Source organism: Trachemys scripta, chromosome 8 (assembly GCF_013100865.1).
Source record: "Trachemys scripta elegans isolate TJP31775 chromosome 8, CAS_Tse_1.0, whole genome shotgun sequence".
Lineage (NCBI taxonomy): Eukaryota > Metazoa > Chordata > Testudines > Emydidae > Trachemys > Trachemys scripta.
The window spans coordinates 63,624,747-63,642,224 of record NC_048305.1 but is presented as its reverse complement, the minus strand read 5'-3'; the positions used below and the strand labels follow the sequence as shown (position 1 = coordinate 63,642,224).

Genomic DNA, 17,478 nt, shown 5'->3' with positions numbered 1-17,478 from the left:
GGGGGGGGGGTCTTAGGAGGGGGCAGTTAGGGGACAAGGAACAGGGAGTCTTAGGTAGGGGGTGGGGTTCTGGAGGGCAGTTAGGAGCAGGGGTCCCAGGAGGGGGCAGTCAGGGGACAAGGAGCGGGGGGTAGGGGGCTGGGAGTTCTGGGGGGGAGCTGTCAGGGGGCAGGAGTGGGGAGAGGGATCGGAGCAGTCAGGGGACAGGGAGCAGAGGGGTTTAGATGGGTTGGGAGTTCTGGGGGGGGCTGTCAGGGGGTGGGGAGTGGTTGGATGGGGCGTGGGAGTCCCAGGGGTCTGTCTGGGGGTGGGGGTGTGGATAAGGGTTGGGGCAGTCAGGGGACAAGAGGCAAGGAGGCTTAGATAGGGAGTGGAGTCCCGGGGGGCAGTTAGGGGCAGGGGTCCCAGGAGGGGGCAGTCAGGGGACAAGGAACGGGGGGAGGGTTGGGGGTTCTGGGGGGGCGGGAAGTGGGAGGGGCAGGGGCGGGGCTAGGGCGGGGCTCCTCCCGTCCTCTTTTTTGCTTGTTGAAATATGGTAACCCTACCCTGCATGAGTTATTAATAGAATGATAACCTCAATAGCTGAAAAGTGATACAGTATACTAAAGCCTATGTTATACTGATGTGTTCATGCCAAGATGCAAAATTCCAGAAAGGTATCTTCAGATATATTGAAAGCCACGAGGCAGGTACTCACAATGCTGGGAGGTTCTTGAATTTCAAAGAGTTTCATATTATGGCAACAGTTTAATTGTTAAGACTAGCTCCATTTATTTTTCCACTCTATATTTCTTTTCCTTTGGGTCCATGTTAGCTATTCATCGCTCTTTGATTAGTGGGCTTTGTTTATTCATTTGTTCCCCATTTTGTTCAATTTCTCTCCTTTCAATTTGTGTTATGCTGCCTCCTTAGAGCATTTCTGTCACCTACAAAGGAGGTTTGCAGCTGTGATTCTCATATACTAGCTCTTTCCCAGTGGTTTCTGCAAGAGTAAAGCAAGATTGGCTAGAATCATGCACTACTAGTATATCTGTATTGCCATATTAGAGCACGGAGTCAATAGCTGGAAATCCCTCAGGGATGCATTTGCATATAGTTTTGTTCTTTGGTGCCCTAGAACCTATAGAAAACTCTGGGCATACTCCAAGATTACAACACATAGCTTGGTGAAAAAGGATACTTACTAGAAAAGTCATTACCACTCTTGATTTACATTTGAAGTGCTTCTGCAGTAGTTCAGTGGGGCTAAAAACCTAGCTCAACTGAAATCAGGAGTCTTTTCTGTCTCACATGAAAAAGAAGGTCGCTGAAATGTATTGGAAAATTCAGGCTATTGTGCTGAAACATTTGATTAATTTACATGCACATGCAAACAGTTGTGAATAAAAGTTGGATACTGAACAGCAATTTAATTAACTTCCTGTCCTAACTCTTACAACATAACACATGAGATAAATTGTCTCATAAAAATAACATTTCTTGCTTCGTGGTTGAAGATGCCTACAGTTGATGCTATTTCCCATTCATTTTACTTTTAACAGTCACAATGGAGCATTTCACAGGTGGTGTTGTAGTTCATTAGACTTTTCAGAACTCCCTTTTGCAAAATGAAATGCAATTAAAACTTGAGTGAAAGTGATCTTATATGGTCAAACACTCAGCTGTTTGCTATTCCTGGGCTAAGTTCTCCATTTTCAGATAGACTTCAAAGGCTGGGTAGTTGCCTTCAGCTAATGCCTATATACACACATGCAAAATTGACTTCATGGCTTAATGGGCTGCAGAAGCAAGAAATCTGATTTGCAGGATAACTCCATCTGCTGTTGCAGCTGCAACTTTCATTGCTTTAAAAAAAAACAAAAAAAAAAACAACCCCACAATAACCAAACAATCACAGTTGGCATCAGACAAGGCAAGAGCCTTTTGGCTGGGAGAAAATAAAACAGATGATGAAATATGTTTAAACCATATGCCGGGAATCAAATCCTAGCTCATCTGATTGTCCTCAAACAGGAAAAAGCAAAGCAGCCATTTTACAGAATCCTTACTAGGACAAATCTTGAAACAAGGGGTAGGAAAGACTTAATTGATGTTTACATCCTAGTTTCTGGTGATTTCCTGTTAAACAAACTGAATTTATTTGCTAAAGAATTTTATACTTACTGATTAATAGGCAATGCATATTTTCCTTTAATCAGAGAGCCAGTACTATTTTAAAATGTATAGGATCATATGTAACCAGCAGATACGCCACTCTTCTCTTTTATCATAAGAAACAAACTGAAATTGGTTTTGAGGGCTAAAAATCTACAGGGGAGAGCTCTGAATGTTTGACCTGACTTTTATAAAGATGATGTGTTTTTTTTCCCCCAATCTCATTTGAAATGGGGCATATTTCCTCCATTATTTTTTACTACTGTTTGAGTTATAAACGCAGATAATTATATCTGAAATAACATGAGCCAGACAGTTAGTTTGCAGTAGTGACATATGGGCTGTTTAAAATATCCAAATATGATTAAAGCTGCATCTGTACTTTGGTGTCAATTCATTAGCTTCAATGGAGCTGAAATGATATTCATCAGCTGAGAATCTGACCCTATATTTTAAGCTCATCTCTGTAGAAGAGTTTATCTTTGAATACTTCTCTCTTCCTCTTCATTGCTTTGTATCTTAGAACAAGTTATAAACTTTATTGCTGTCCTTCCCTGTGATTTGTATCCTATAAAAAGTTCCCATTTTCTCCCTTCCCACCTTTCCCATGCTAAAGGTTGTTATGTCTCCATTATGAAGGGTTGAAATCTAAACTGATTTTAATATTAGGAATTCAGTAAAATGCAAATATATACTCCCCAAAGATTATAAATATGAGACAACCCTTCTGAATACTATTTTTTTGGGTTCCGGATCAGTCTCAAATGCAACATGAGCAGTTACCAAGGTTGTCAAAACAGAAAGGACACTTTACTGTTCCTCTCAATATGCCAGTCATTCTGTCAATCCTATAAACTTTTGCATAGCCCCACAGCTATGCCCCCTTCCAAGTTCTTGCACCTTCCTCAGAAGCATGGGGTACTTGCCATTGTTGGAGTCAGGTTACTGTGCTAGATGGATAAATGGTCTGATCAGATGGAGATTTTAACATTGGAGAAGGGTGCATGCCTCAAAGTCTGGAGCCATCCCTACATCTCTCTATGCCACTGGGTAAGTCTGAACTGGAGATGCTACAATTTCCAGCTTGATTAGACATACCCACACTAGCTCTAAGAGAGCTAGCATGCTAAAAATAGCAATGTAGCCATGGCAGGGCAGGAGGGGCTAGCTGCCAGAGTACATACCTAGAATCTTGGATGGGCTATTACTCTGGGCAGCTAGTCCCTCCCACCGCCATGGCTGCACCTCTATTTTTAGAGCAGTTGTACACTACCCGCCTGAATGGGCGGGTAGAAATCGATCTCTCGGGGATCGAATTATCGCGTCTCGTCGGGATGCGACAATCCATCCCTGAATCGACGCTTCTACTCCACCAGCGGAGGTAGGAGTAAGCGCCGTCGACGGGGGAGCCGCGGAGGTCGATTTGCCGCCGTCCTCACAGTGGGGTAAGTCGTCTCCGATACATCGAATTCAGCTACGCTATTCGCGTAGCTGAATTTGCGTATCTTAAATCGACCCCCCCCCCCCCCCCCCGTAGTGTGGATGTAGCCTTAGTGAACTAGCTCAGCCAGAGCTAGTGCAGGACTGGAAATTACACCTTCCCTCTACAGTGTAGACATACTCACTGACACAAGGGTCAGCACAGCTCCTTTAACACCATACTAAACAATACTTAAAGAATAATGTCATGACATGACAGAGAGATGGAAGGGATTTTGTCCAAATATAAAGACAGGAGGAACACAAAAAACTGAGAAGTAAAATGTCAAAGAACAAACACTGACTTTCTGGAAGGGAAGCATTGCTGAAGGGTAAGGAAAAGCTGATGGGCATGACCCACTGTTAGGGAAGCTTCCTAGCTCACAACGTAAAATACCTAGAGAAAATAGTGATGAAGTATTTCCATAGTGAGAGAATATACTGATGAATTGTTTCTCTTCTTATAAAAAAGTGTCTAACAAAGATTCAGAACTTCCTAGCCTTGAGCACAGAGCCACTGACAGGAGACATGCATGTGGAGGAGACAACTGAAGGCACATTGAACTTGATCCATTAGGAACTCTGCATTTTAACACACAACTTACAGATCGATGAGTATTTGTAGTTATACAAACCACTCTCATCCCAGGCTCTTTTCTCATGCCCCTAGATGAACAATGCTTTTTTCATAAATATTTACATTATCCCCTTTCCCATGAAGTAATTCCAAAAGTGTCATTGGAAAAGCTGCTGGGCACCACACTTATTATGAAGTAACTGCTGGTGGCACTCGGATATCTTTCTGGCTTCTACAGCAGCAGAATTCTCTGGAAAGCCCATGAGCCTGAACATAAAGCATATCCTAGGCAAGATATGCCTGAGTGAGTATTTTATTACTCACAAATCTTTTAAGCAAAAGTAAAGAAAAGCATGCCCGTAATAAGAGGCAGAATAGAGCTGGAATATGAAGGATTTAAAAATAAAGAGGAAAAAAAACATACCTACAGTCCCCCTTCCCTATTTACAAGCACCTGTTTTGAAATAAGCTGGGCAGGAATAACAAAGATCCTCTCCTACCTCTTTTCAAAATTTAAGCATCAGCCAAAAAATATTCCCAAAACATGGCATCTCTTCCCTCCCATCCCACCTTTTTGCCACCAAAACAGAATCCTCTACAAATTATACTGAGCAGACGGAAGGGTACATTTTATTCCTCACATTTGTTTTCTGATAGGCCATTGAGTCCAGAGCTCATTTGCTTTGTAATATTTATGGCATAAATCTGAAAAGCTTAATATAGTTTTTATATAATTTAATTTCATGAAGATTAAATACCTATATCAAAATAGTAAATGAAAAACAATCTTACACTTTAAGCACACACCTATAAGATTTATTTCATACAAAATGAATATGAAATCTCTTCAACTCTATTCCACTATACTAAAGATGGATATCTAGCAGCATGATCAAATCTATGGGCCTGATCCTCAAAACAATTACGTGAGTAGCCCTTATTCTTATGACTAATCTCATTTACCTCAATGATATGATTTGTGAATGGAAGGACTGCTAATGTAAATTTGCAGTATTAGGCCCTATATATTTAATCAGAAACATGCAGCTACTAAAAACGCTTTAGTAGTGTTAAAAAGTGAAGTATCTGAAAATAAATAATTATCATGAATACATTACAGAAGGAGCGGATAGAGATGTTTCTGAGAGCAATTTTAGTAATGATTAGGCCCAAACAGTAAATGCTTCCAATCCTAGCCAAAACCCAAGCCACATCAAAAGTAGTTTTTGTATGTGAGATTGGGTCACTGTCTTTTTTTCAGTGTTGGAATTTTCAGCTCACACGCTCTATTTAGTTCTAATTCTCTTTTTATCCTTAGACTCAAGTCACAAATTAATATATCAAAAAAGGTAAAATATGAGAAGTAAACCTGAACCACAAAGGCTAGATTCAAACTTCCCAGAAATCTGGAAGTACTCAAGATATTGTGTTTTTAGTTCATGCCTGTTCTTTAATAGTAACTAAGTATATGACTGGTATTTCAAAAAGTGCGGAGATGTGGCTTGAATACTTCTATTGAGTTAATGGGAAGCCTTCCACTGATTTCAGTGAGAACACTTGGCCAACGCTAAGTGTGTAGAAAAATGGGGTCCTCATGCCTGGGTATAGTGTAGCAGGCTTATTTTCTCTCTAATGCCCCTGTCGATGGTTGATCTTGTCCTACAGCGAATTCTCTTCTTTCAACTGAGTGCTCCTGTGAGGTCATGCTTTTGTCCCTATCTCTTTTGGAGTAACAAAGTCCAATGTCCTTACAAAAAAGTATTTGATCACAACTCTGGGCCCCCTAATCCTCATATTTTTCTCTCAGAGGCTATCAGCACTCCTTATCCCCTTCTCAGAGGCTTTACACCATCTTCCCCAGTAGCTAGTAGGGGAACCCAGACACCCCTACCATACTGGATTTTAGTCCAGGGAGCCTATACCCAGCAGCCAAGGTCTGCACCATCAGACTCATTGCTTCCACCTCCCTGGACTTCTTCCTGCCATACCCCATCAGCAGGATTCTCTCATAGTCTCTAACTTTACCCTTTTCTCATGGCCAGGACTCCCATCCAGAATTCTCCCAACAAATTCCATTTGTATTTGTACCTGTACCCAAACTACAGGTACAAATATAAATCCATTTTTGTCCTCCTCAGGTTTGATCTTTCATTCCTTTCTGTTCTTCTATTGAACATCTCCCAGGGCTCTCTCCCTAGAAGACCAAATCCAGCCCCATTACAAGGGCTCACTGCCAGAAGTTACTCCACCCCAATGACTGTTTTATGTCACTCCTAGTCTCCTACCAGACTTTGCTACTTAGAAAAAAATTCTAGGGCCAACATTCTCTGTAGGGATGCTCCTTGACCCTACCAGTCTTTCCCACTTACTTATCATAGAAAGTAACTGCAGACTTTCTCTCTGCAATCCCCTTCTAAGTTGTATTTTCCTTCTTTAGAGTCACCTGCTCCTTCCCCAGCTGGGTTTTATCTTTAATTAAGCCTGGCCTACCCTCCAGGTGCAATCAGGTAGCATAATTGGCCTCTCAGACCCATATTAATTCTTTCAGCACCAGGATGAGGCATATACCCCACTACTGAGTACTTCTGCTAATTCTACCTTAAAAACATTTATACCTAGGTACTAATCTCCCTTGTGTACTTTAAATGGTTTTCATAGCTGCTGTGTTTCTAATAATTATGCTCTTTAAAAACAGGAATGAACACTAGGCTATGTAATATATTTTAGTACCAATACTTTCTATGCTCAAAGGCATTTGCCACCTTCTATGAAAAGAAGTCTCTTAGAGATTTTTTGAATCGTGTTTTAGATTTTAATAGAAAAATCTTCATGTGATGGTTAAAACGCATGTAGAAAGGATAAGTGGAGTTTTAGAGTAGTTTCTATAAATCCCTTATGTTTTCATCCATTATATAGCACTTCCCCATAAGGCCAAACCTATTATTTTCAGGCTTAATGTTCTGGCCAAGTATACATAAGGACCAGGGGAGCAGGAGGGTGCAGAGTTTTATCTACATGTTCATTTTCCTTTGACCAAATTCCTTATGGAAGTACTTGAATGTGCATACTAACTGTGTATAGAGCCTAATAACTCTGTCATTAATGGATGAATTGTTGGCCCTGATCATGTTGGCTGAGCAGAGATGGGAGGTATTGAACCTTAATGAGAAGAACAAGTTGTTGTTGCTTTTTTGGGGGGGTGGGGTTGATAGTGGGGGAAATGCACAAGTGAATTGATTAGCTGGGGAGGTGTCTAGGGAGCCAGCATGGACACAACAGGCAGTTCTGACAGTGGAACAGGGACCAGTTCAGGGATGCCTTTGCAAGTACATGTACTGTGGAGAACACTGAACAAGTGGAGTGGAAGCCAAGACCAGTAGTTGAAGACAGAGGAGCCTGACCTAGCCTACTCTAAAGATGACCTATTGTAGGTTGTTTGGGATAGCCACTATAAAAAAATGAAATATTGACAGCTGCAGCTGGGGAGACAGCAATTTTCCATTATACCCTTTAACTCCCCTCACCTCTCCAACATGCTCCTTCTTTTCCTTTATGCACCCAAGGAAGTAGAGAAGAAGTAGAGCACCTATTAACACTGCTTCCCAATGACAGGTCACAACAGGAGATGTGCACATCTCCACAGAGTTTGTGTAGCTTGGCACTTCTTCACGCATTTTGCCTCTACTATACACAATTCTCTGCATGCGGACTGGAGACAGAACTCCTGTAGAAGTTAATGTGAGTTTTGCATGTGAAAGAATTGTGAAGCTCTGGCAACCAATAATTTAAGTGTCTTGGTGGTTTCATTTGAACCAAGGAATAAATTGAGGTTACATCTCAGTGTAACTGGATAATCAAAAAATGCATGAGTGATCACTAAAGCAATCAATAAATTATCTGTTTGCCTCAAATCTCAGTGGACAGAAAGAGTTACAGTGACACTGATGTTTCATTATTCATACAGCAGATGAACACTTGAACACTAGTCAGCTGGCACCCTCTGATATATTAGTACCACAGAAACATGTTTGCAATGCTATAATTTTAGGGAAACAATAAATTATTAGGTGTATTTGGAGTTGGGGATTTTATCTATGTTGTCACTCTTCATTGCTTAATAACCAAATTTAAATTTAATAAAGATAGTAAATTTGGCATAAAACCCTCTATTTTCTTCATTTTAAAAAGAGAAATAACAAGTGTTTAATTTTAATAATGTTGTCAGTCTGCTTTAGCTCAAAAGGAGCCTAGTTTTTAAAAGAAATTCCACTAATGTCATATCTTAAGTGATTTTACTAGATATTTTAAACTGGAAAGAATTTTTCTACTTTGTGACTTTTTTTGACCGTGTTCATACAAATCAACATTTATTCACAACGAAAATGTCAAACAATGAAAAACAGCAGGTGTGACAGCATGATGAAATTCAACATGAGTACATATAAATGACACATTGGTTCCAGCAGACTGCCATTCTGTATGCAAATGTGACTCTTTAACTTGGAAGTTTCCAGAGTATCTTTACCGTACTGACCCACTGTTCATGACATCTCTAGGACTGAAAGCCTGCATTTCATTTGTCACTGATTTCTTGAAAATGCCTCAAACCTGTTAGCTCTCCCCTCTGCTAGCTGGGGGAACAAGCAGCAGTAGGACCTAATGTAGTTTATCTGTAAAGGAAGAGGAAAGAGGGAGGGAAGAGAGCCATCACTGTAATGTTTCTGTGCTTTTGCTGTTTCTATTTCCCTTTCCCAAAGGTATCAAAATAGCCTCTGGCCCCATCTAGCTTTCACCTCCTCTTCTTTCCCTGTTCAGCACCTCCCAACCCCTGCAATAGAACCCTCTGTTATTATTTTCTTCTTAATGGCTCCCTGAACAAGCCTCAGACATCAGAGAAGGGAACTTCCAATAGGGTTTGGTGCCTCCTCACTAGATACAGTGGGCCTGATCTAAAAGCCATTGATGGCAACAGAAGGATTCCCATTGGCTTCAATGAGCTTTGGATCAGGCCGAGGATAAGCAGCCCCCAACCTTCCCTCTCTCCCAAAGACGGAATCACTCACAAAAGGTCTGATCAGACAAGCAGATCTGCGAGCATGGACCCATGGGACTCCACGCAGATGCGGGGATCTCCTCTAGCAGGATGAGAGCCGGGCAACATATCTAACATTCAGGCCTTTAATAATTGATCTTGACACCTGTAATTTGCTATGTTTTTGTTTGTATCTGTAAACACAAATGAATGACTACCCAGAGACAGCAAATTTTACTTGTTGGTTGGTGCAGTTTGTTCCAAAGAAGCACCGATGTGACATTATATACTGTGTTTTTTAAAAGAAAAAAGGAACCTCTGAAATTATTTTAATATCTTTATTTGTAACCTTTGAACAGAAAGAACGTGAGAAGGGTTCTAATCTGGCATTTATGTTTCGACTGCCTTTTGCTGCTGGAAGGGTTTTCAGCATCAGTATGTTGGACACCCTGCTGTACCAGGTACTGTACATGACAACACCTACTGTTCTCGAACACACAAATACTTTATCACTGCATAGATTTATATTTAATTGTTAGATGAGCCACTTTGTAATGTTTTATTGTATGCTGACTGATATTTTATGTATTGGGTTATTGTTGCTTTACCTTTAATATATGAAAAAACAAAGTTACTTTTAAAGTAGTGTAAGGAAAAGCTTTTTCATTATAGTTATATAGTTGATTTTTAGTAAAATATTAACATTTTAAAGACATTTTAAACATGTAACCCTCATGAGATTAGACAGATGATTCTGCAACTAGAGCTTCATACAGTGGTGTACTGTGAATGTCCAGGAATCCACCACACAGAACCAGTTGCAGACCTGGAGCCAAGTTCTGTCTGGCCCTGCATATGGAGTGCACCAGAAAACTCATCAGAAGAGGAACCAATAAAGGCTCATTTACAACAAACAGAAGTGTTCCAATCCAATAAAAACAATCCAATTAAAAAAAAAAGAAGAAAAAGAAAAAGGGGTGTTTCACCAGCCTCCATGACAGAGCTACAGAAGGGAATGCCAAGACAGAGCCAAGAGGACACGTAGTATGCTCTGGATGTTAGTGTCTGTTCACTCACTAACCCAACAGTGGTCATAACGCACTATGAAAATTGTTCCTGCTCGTCACACTGGAACGTTGCACCTGAAGCTCTTCACTGCCAAAGTACAAGGGAGATTAATAATGCATACTATATGCATACACCCATCTGGATTATGCCATTTACTTTGTAGTTGCCAGGTCTTGGCTTGTAGTGTTCTGCTTTACAAAGTCAGATCCTTGTCCTGCAAATGACTGTCTTTTCTCATCTGAGTAACCAACAGAATGATTCACATGAGTGATGTCACTCACATGTGTTTGCTGTAACAAGCCCACAATGCTGGACTGTGCTACACTTAATTACATCAAATAGTGCCTAACTCCACATTTCCACTCGGTGTGAGTTGGGGTCGGAGAGTCTGGCTCTAACAGAGCAGCCTAAATCAAGTCAACTTGAGGATGATCAGGCCCCAAATGGTCAGTTTTTCAGAAATTAGTTTGGTTGCACATTCGTTATTACCTCTAACCTTAAACCTAGGTTTTTGTTGTTGTTGTTGTTGTTGCTTTTTAAAAAAAAAAAGACGCTTTCCAAAAGAAAATATATAGCATGCAGAGCAACTTCTTGAGGCTAAGTATATCTGTCAAACTTTTCAATACAGAAGGTAGGTAGGTATATAGCTGCAAAAACAAAAAACCCAACATTTAAAGCTATTCATCAATTGCTGTACATTTTGGAAATAAATGTATTTACTCACAAGGCATATTCTATCACTGCCCCAGAATATGAACACTGAATTTGGTATTATTTTACAAGTGATAGACGAATGAGGACACTCTTATGGAAACAGATTTTTGTCATTATTAACTCCTGCCATCTTCAGTATTTTATATTTGCTGTTATACATGATCAGCCAGAATTCTCTTTGTATACAGAACATTATTACTGGATGGAGTAAGACAATTTACTGTCAATAGAGCTGGTTTGGAAGTTTTTGGCAGAAAATTTTACCTCTGCACTGAGCCCAGTAGCTTGTGTGGCAAAGCATCCTGTTTTGATATGAAGACATCAAGAGACAGAGAATCCACTACTTCCTTTGGTAGTTTGTTTCAACACCCTAGTTTAAAAAATGCTTTATTTCTAGTTTCAATTTGTCTGGTTTTAAATTCCAGCCATTGGTTCTTGTTATGCCTTTCTCTGCTAGATTAAAGGGTCCTTAATACCTGTTGAGAATATATATATATATTAGTTCAGAATTCAGATATAGTGCTGCTGACTTTGTAATCATCTGCTTATCTGTGCACTTAAACTTTCTTTTCTCTCTTTCTTTTTCTAATCTTGCAGTCATTTGTGAAGGATTATATGATCTCTATCACAAGACTTCTGCTGGGACTAGATACCACACCAGGATCTGGGTTTCTTTGTTCTGTAAGTTTTTTTTTTTTAAAGATGATTAAATAGTGCCATAGAAGGTCCTGTGCCCTCCACAAAATACCACTGCTCTTTTCGTACTGTGGTTTCTCTCATGAGAGTCCAGTGAAGTCTGTTATTTTCTTTTATCTTTAGAATAAGAGTTCGGTAAAATAGGTGGAAAACGTCACCACTTTGATTACCTGCAAAACAAAACAAACTTAAAAAGATATGTAAAGAAAAAATAAGGCAGAGAAAAAAAAACTGCAGACGTTATACCAGTGTTTGGAATTTAAATTAAGATTTTTGAAAAAAAAAAAAAACTCTATAGGTTGTCTACAATACTCTTTTGTATGGAGTAAAAAAACCCTTAAGCAAACTGATTTTAAAGAATATGAAAGTACTTAATAATGAAAGTTATTACCTATGGAAAGGCTAAATGTGGCTAGGACTTTATCTTTTGCTACCCCACTCACTTCAAATGAGTTTGCACTGGTGGTAAAATCAGGGCAGAACTGAGCCCTAAATATCAGATAAAGATAGAAGGCATAGGTTAGTTGAGTTTCTCATACTGTATTTCCTGCTCCTAGGAAATTAGAGGCTTTACCATATTTATTATTTGTTGTTATATACTTCAGCATTCTTGAATCAATTATTCATGAGTGACAAAGCAGCTTCCTTGGACAAAGTTCTGTTATCTCAACCAACAATGAAAGATTTGTATAAAGGGGTTTGATAGTTTTAGAAGGAAAAGGAAATGGCATTCCCTGGCACAGGTGCCATATAAATAATGTATTATATTCAGTCCAGTAGCCTCAAATGTGAAAGACATTTCACAACATGAATAAGCTGAAGTGAATTTGCAAATTCTGAGCTTACTATCGGGAGCAGTGATATTGCTCAATAAGTTCAATACTGGCAGAGCTAGTGTCCTATTTCAGAGGATAAGGACATGATCCAAAGAGCATTAACGTCAACAAGAATCTCTCTATTGGGCTTTGTATTGGGCCTTCAGGGCATCAGTTCTACAATCCCTTCTTTACATGAATGGTCCCTGCTGACTAGTCATGTAAGAAAGGGTTTACAAGACTGGGCACTAGGAAATGAAAGGCCTCCCCTGGCTTAACAGTGCTTTAAGAAATTTGTTAAAAAGTTACATCTATTATTTTAAACAGTTAACATTTTTTCCCTCCAGCTCGTCAACCATTATAACAGGATTCAAGTTGATGCACAGTGTCTTAAATTGTATCTCATTGGTTGTATCTCAAATGTCCTCACTTTTTAAGTAACACTACCGTAGTAGTTATGGAAGATGTGGAAGAATTTTCAGATTAATTTCACATGACATTCATGCTTAATAGTGCTATTTTGATCTTTCTAACATTCTGGTTGCTGAGAAAAGTAAAATAGATACAATTCTCCTAATGCCACATACCTCTTCTCAATTCAAATTACTATTTTTGTTCCTCAATCTTCTCCATGACACCTTATTTGTGCTGTCAGACATTTTACTTTTCTTTTACTCTAAGACTTAACATGGATATTAGACAATCAGTAAAAGAATTTCCAAATAATTTTAAAACTGTGTATGTGTGAAGCTCCTTTCCAAAATACTAAGGCATTTGCTTGGGAAAGTCCCTTAGGAAGAGTGTGACGGGTTGGATCACAGAACCCCCCCTTGGGTACTGCCATCTGATGTGCCAAGACTACTTCTGCCCCGGCTTTCCCTGCCCTCTCAGCTTGAGACTTCAGTGCCCTGCCTGGTTTGAGCCAGACCCGCTATCCTGCTGCAAACCCAGACCCTGGTCTGAACCACGTCCCCTAACAGCTGTAGGCTTAATTGAAAGCAGGTTAAGAAGTGTCTTTAACACTCAGATGCTCAACTCACAATGGGGTCCAAACCCCAAATAAATCTGTTTAACCTTGAATAAAGGTTACACAAGGTAAACTCACAAATTGTTTGCCTTCTAGAACACTGATAGAGAGATATGCACAGCTGTTTGCCCCCTCCCCCCAGTGTTAATACATATTCTGGGTTAATTAAATATGTAAAAAGTGATTTTATTAAATAGAGAAAGTAGGATTTAAGTGGTTTCAGGTAGTAACAGACAGAATAAAGTGAATTACCAACCAAAATAAAATAGAACATGCAAGTCCATGACTAATACAGCAAGAAGACTGAATACAGATAAAAACCTCACCCTCAGAGGAATTCCAGTAAGCTTCCTTTTACAGACTAGTCTCCTTCTAGTCTGGGTCCAGGAATCACTCACACCCCCTATAGTTACTGTCCTTTGCTCCAGTTTCTTTCAGATATCCTTGAGGGTGGAGAGGCTCTCTCTTTAGCCAGCTGAAGACCAAATAGAGGAGTCTCCCAGGGATTTAAATAGACTTTCTCTTGTGGGTGGAGACCCCCACCTCTCTCCTATGCAAAGTCCAGCTCTTAGATGGAGTTTTGGAGTCACATGGGCAAGTCACATGTCCATGCATGACTCAGTTTTTATAAGCAACCATTGTTTACATGCTACCCTGAAGGTCCTCAGGTAGACTTCTTATGTGGATTGGAGCCTTTCAAGATTCATTGTCCTTTAAGTGTTTCTTGATTGGGCACTTAATTTGCACATTCCTTTCTCAAGAAGCTGACCAAATGCTTTAGTAAGGCTACTTAGAAATCAAGCAAGTACACAGCCAATATTCATAACTTTGAACACAAAAAAGATACAAGCATACAAATAGAATGAATATATTCAGTAGTTCATAACCTTTACATAGATATGTCACATGGCATATGTCGTATAAAATGTATTCCAGTTATATCATAGATACATTCATAAGCATATTTCTATTAAGCCTTATGGGGTGCAATGTCACACACATCACAAAGGGAAAGAGCAAAATATTATAGAATTAGAACCTTAATTGTGCTGTTATTTTTCCAGATGAAAATTACAGAAGATGACCTATGGATTAGGACATATGCCAGACTATATCAGAAACTTTGTTCTTCAACAGGAGATATTCCTATTGGAATCTATAGAACTGAATCACAAAAACTTACAACATCTGAGGTTTGCCTGCTTTAATATACCAATTTCTTGTTTGGATAACCCAAACCACATAGTAATATATTAAGATACTGGTAGTGCAATGACTATACACAGTTACAGAGGTCATACAGTAGTTTATTGACTCTAGTCAATATTTTTTTAATGAAAGATGGAATGTAATATAATACCACAGGTGTAACCTACTGTACTATTTCAAGCAATCATGCCACTCGATAGTAAATTTATTCTTTTCATTTAGCAGTGGACGGTGCTGGATGGGCGCGGGCAGTGGCGCGCGGTCCGGGACCCCCACTGGTGCTGGGGAGGTTGCCAGGGCTGGCAGGTTCCCTACTTGGCTCCACGCCTCCTCCCCCGAGCAGCAGCAGAGTTTGGGTATGGGAGGGGGCAGGAGGTTGGGACATGGGACAGGGTGAGATGGGCTCTTGGTGGTGCTTAACTGGAGGGCTTCGTGGAAGTGCCGACATCCCCCTCGCTCAGCTGCTAGGCGGAAAGTGGCCAGGCAGCTCTGCGCGCTGCCTCCGCCCAGAGCATCGGCTTCACAGCTCTCATTGGCCAGCCACTGCAGAAGTCACTGAGGTCACAGAAAATCATGGAATCTGTGACCTCCATGACAAACTCGCAGCCGTAGTTATGGCTACTTAAACACAATACATCCAGTAGAGTTTCTCAGAGATAGAAAGAATATTTAACAAGTGCCTCTTGTTTTACACATTCAAATGAATAAATAAAAGACAGTAGCCTGATTTTCAAAGCTGCTAAACAAATTGACATCAATGAGAATTGTGGGAGCTCAGAACTTTTGGGAAATTAGACCATCTATTGACATGTCTAAATATGGATTTGGGTATCTAGAATTAATCTTCCAAGTTTGAAAATTCTGTCCACATGAGTCCAGCTATTGCTGCGGGAATTCTGGAATCACTAGTATAACAAACTTTCCCTGGTAGTATTTTCTGTTACCCAGATGTAGACTTTTACAAGTAGGGTTTTATACTAGAAAGAGTAATGACCTCTTCAATGCAGTGCTCCCCGGTTTATTTAAGTCTTTGAGCTTTATTGCAACTATTCATTAAATTTAGTATACCATATCTGTTGTGGTGGTACTGTTGTGGTTCCGCAATTAAGGGTGTTGTGGCACTTCATGTTAACAGCTTTTCCTCTCCTTTTCAGTTTTTAGTCCAAACCAGTGACTTTGGGCACATCAAGAGTTTAATCTGGAAAAGTGCTGAGCAACTCTCAAAAGTGATAAGAGCTCAGGTTGCTGAGCAACTTGCAGAATTGAGTCCTAGTCAATAGCTTTTCTACAGCAATAATGGAAGAATCCAATAAACTGAAAGCTAATACGCACCTGTAGCGATGCACGGCTCACCCCTGCGGCACCTCCTTCTGGTCTCCTGGGGAATTAGCGTTGCAGTCATTGGAGCGCCCTCTGCAGGCCAATGTCCCGCTTGTCGCTGGCCCCGTGTCCCTCTCAGACCCCGGTGCCCCTCTCCCCTGGGTGCTTCCCCTGGCAGTACCCCCACTCTCTGGGCTTCCCTCCCAGGGGAATCCTCACTCTCTATCCCCACCTTGCCTCAGTGTTCACTGCCAGTCCTCATCTAGCTACCGGGCCCTGGGGCAGACTGCAGTCCATATCACTCATCATCGGCAAGGGGGGTTTGAACCTGCTGCCTCCACCTACCCCCGGGCTGCACCTCTGCAACCACAGTAACTTTTCAAGCCTTTGGCTAAGCCTGCAGCCTGGGGGTTTTCCAGGTGGGAGCTCCCCAGCCATATTTCCCAGCACTGCTCTACTTCGATACCTTATTCAAGTCTCAGGCAGCCAGGCCTTTCTCTCTTTGTGCCTAGAGAGAGACTACCTGTGCTCCTGGCCCACAGCCTCTTTATAGGGCCAGCTGCGGCCTGATTGGGGCATGGCCCACCTGTGGCTACTTCCCCAATCAGCCCAGGTTTTCCCCTACCACAGCCCTCTCCCAGGGCTGTTTTAAGCCCTTTGGGAGCGGGTGGCCACCCCACTACAGCACCACAAAGTAACCTCCTGTCACAAGATATTAGACTATAGAGGACCAATCTGAAACCAAACAGCTCTTTTATTTCTGTGTAAAGCACTCAGCTTACCAGGGATATTACTGCTGTATGAACACCTTGCCCTATTGTTCTTAGCTCCCAAACACCAATGTGCACAGGTGGGAGGATCGTTGTTACATGAATGAAACACCTGGGTTATTAGAGGTGTTCAGAAAAAAATCTGTCCAAACAAATTGTAACAAAGTTGGAAATGAAACTTCATCAAAACATCCATGAACATATACTTCCATTTTTCTAGTCATCAGTCTGTTGTGCTAAAGCCCATTCATGAAATTATGGATGTGATTACATTGTCTCAATCCAGTGGCCACTCATTTGCAGTGATTTCATGTCCTTTATGACACTTTCGATGAAGCAGTTCTAATTCATGTCCTGTAGTATGTTATTCTTGTAGAACTGTGTTTGGTTTAAATGATCATCTTTCTACTCCAGTTCATCACTAATGCAGAGATAGTATAGGTGAATTCAGAAGCAATTATATGATAAATAGTTCATACAGCCTTGGACACTCAAATGTGTTTAATTGAGAGATGGGAGCTAACCTATACTACTAAGTTGTTGCCAAGAGTTCTCAAAATTCAGCATTCCACTACACACAAAACTAAGTGATTGGGCAACAAAATGGCAAATGAAAT

At 40.6% G+C, this 17,478-nt stretch overlaps 1 protein-coding gene across 6 annotated transcripts in view; it reads left to right on the top strand.

The window, feature by feature from the left end:
• KCNT2 (potassium sodium-activated channel subfamily T member 2) overlaps positions 1–17,478 on the top strand; it is a 287,270-nt gene that overhangs the window by 240,567 nt on the left and 29,225 nt on the right. For all 6 annotated transcript variants that reach the window (XM_034779504.1, XM_034779503.1, XM_034779501.1 and 3 more), the window contains 3 exons: positions 9,602–9,703; positions 11,622–11,705; positions 14,627–14,755. In XM_034779504.1, the coding sequence (XP_034635395.1) occupies positions 9,602–9,703; positions 11,622–11,705; positions 14,627–14,755 (315 nt within the window). The remainder of the gene's footprint in view (positions 1–9,601; positions 9,704–11,621; positions 11,706–14,626; positions 14,756–17,478) is intronic.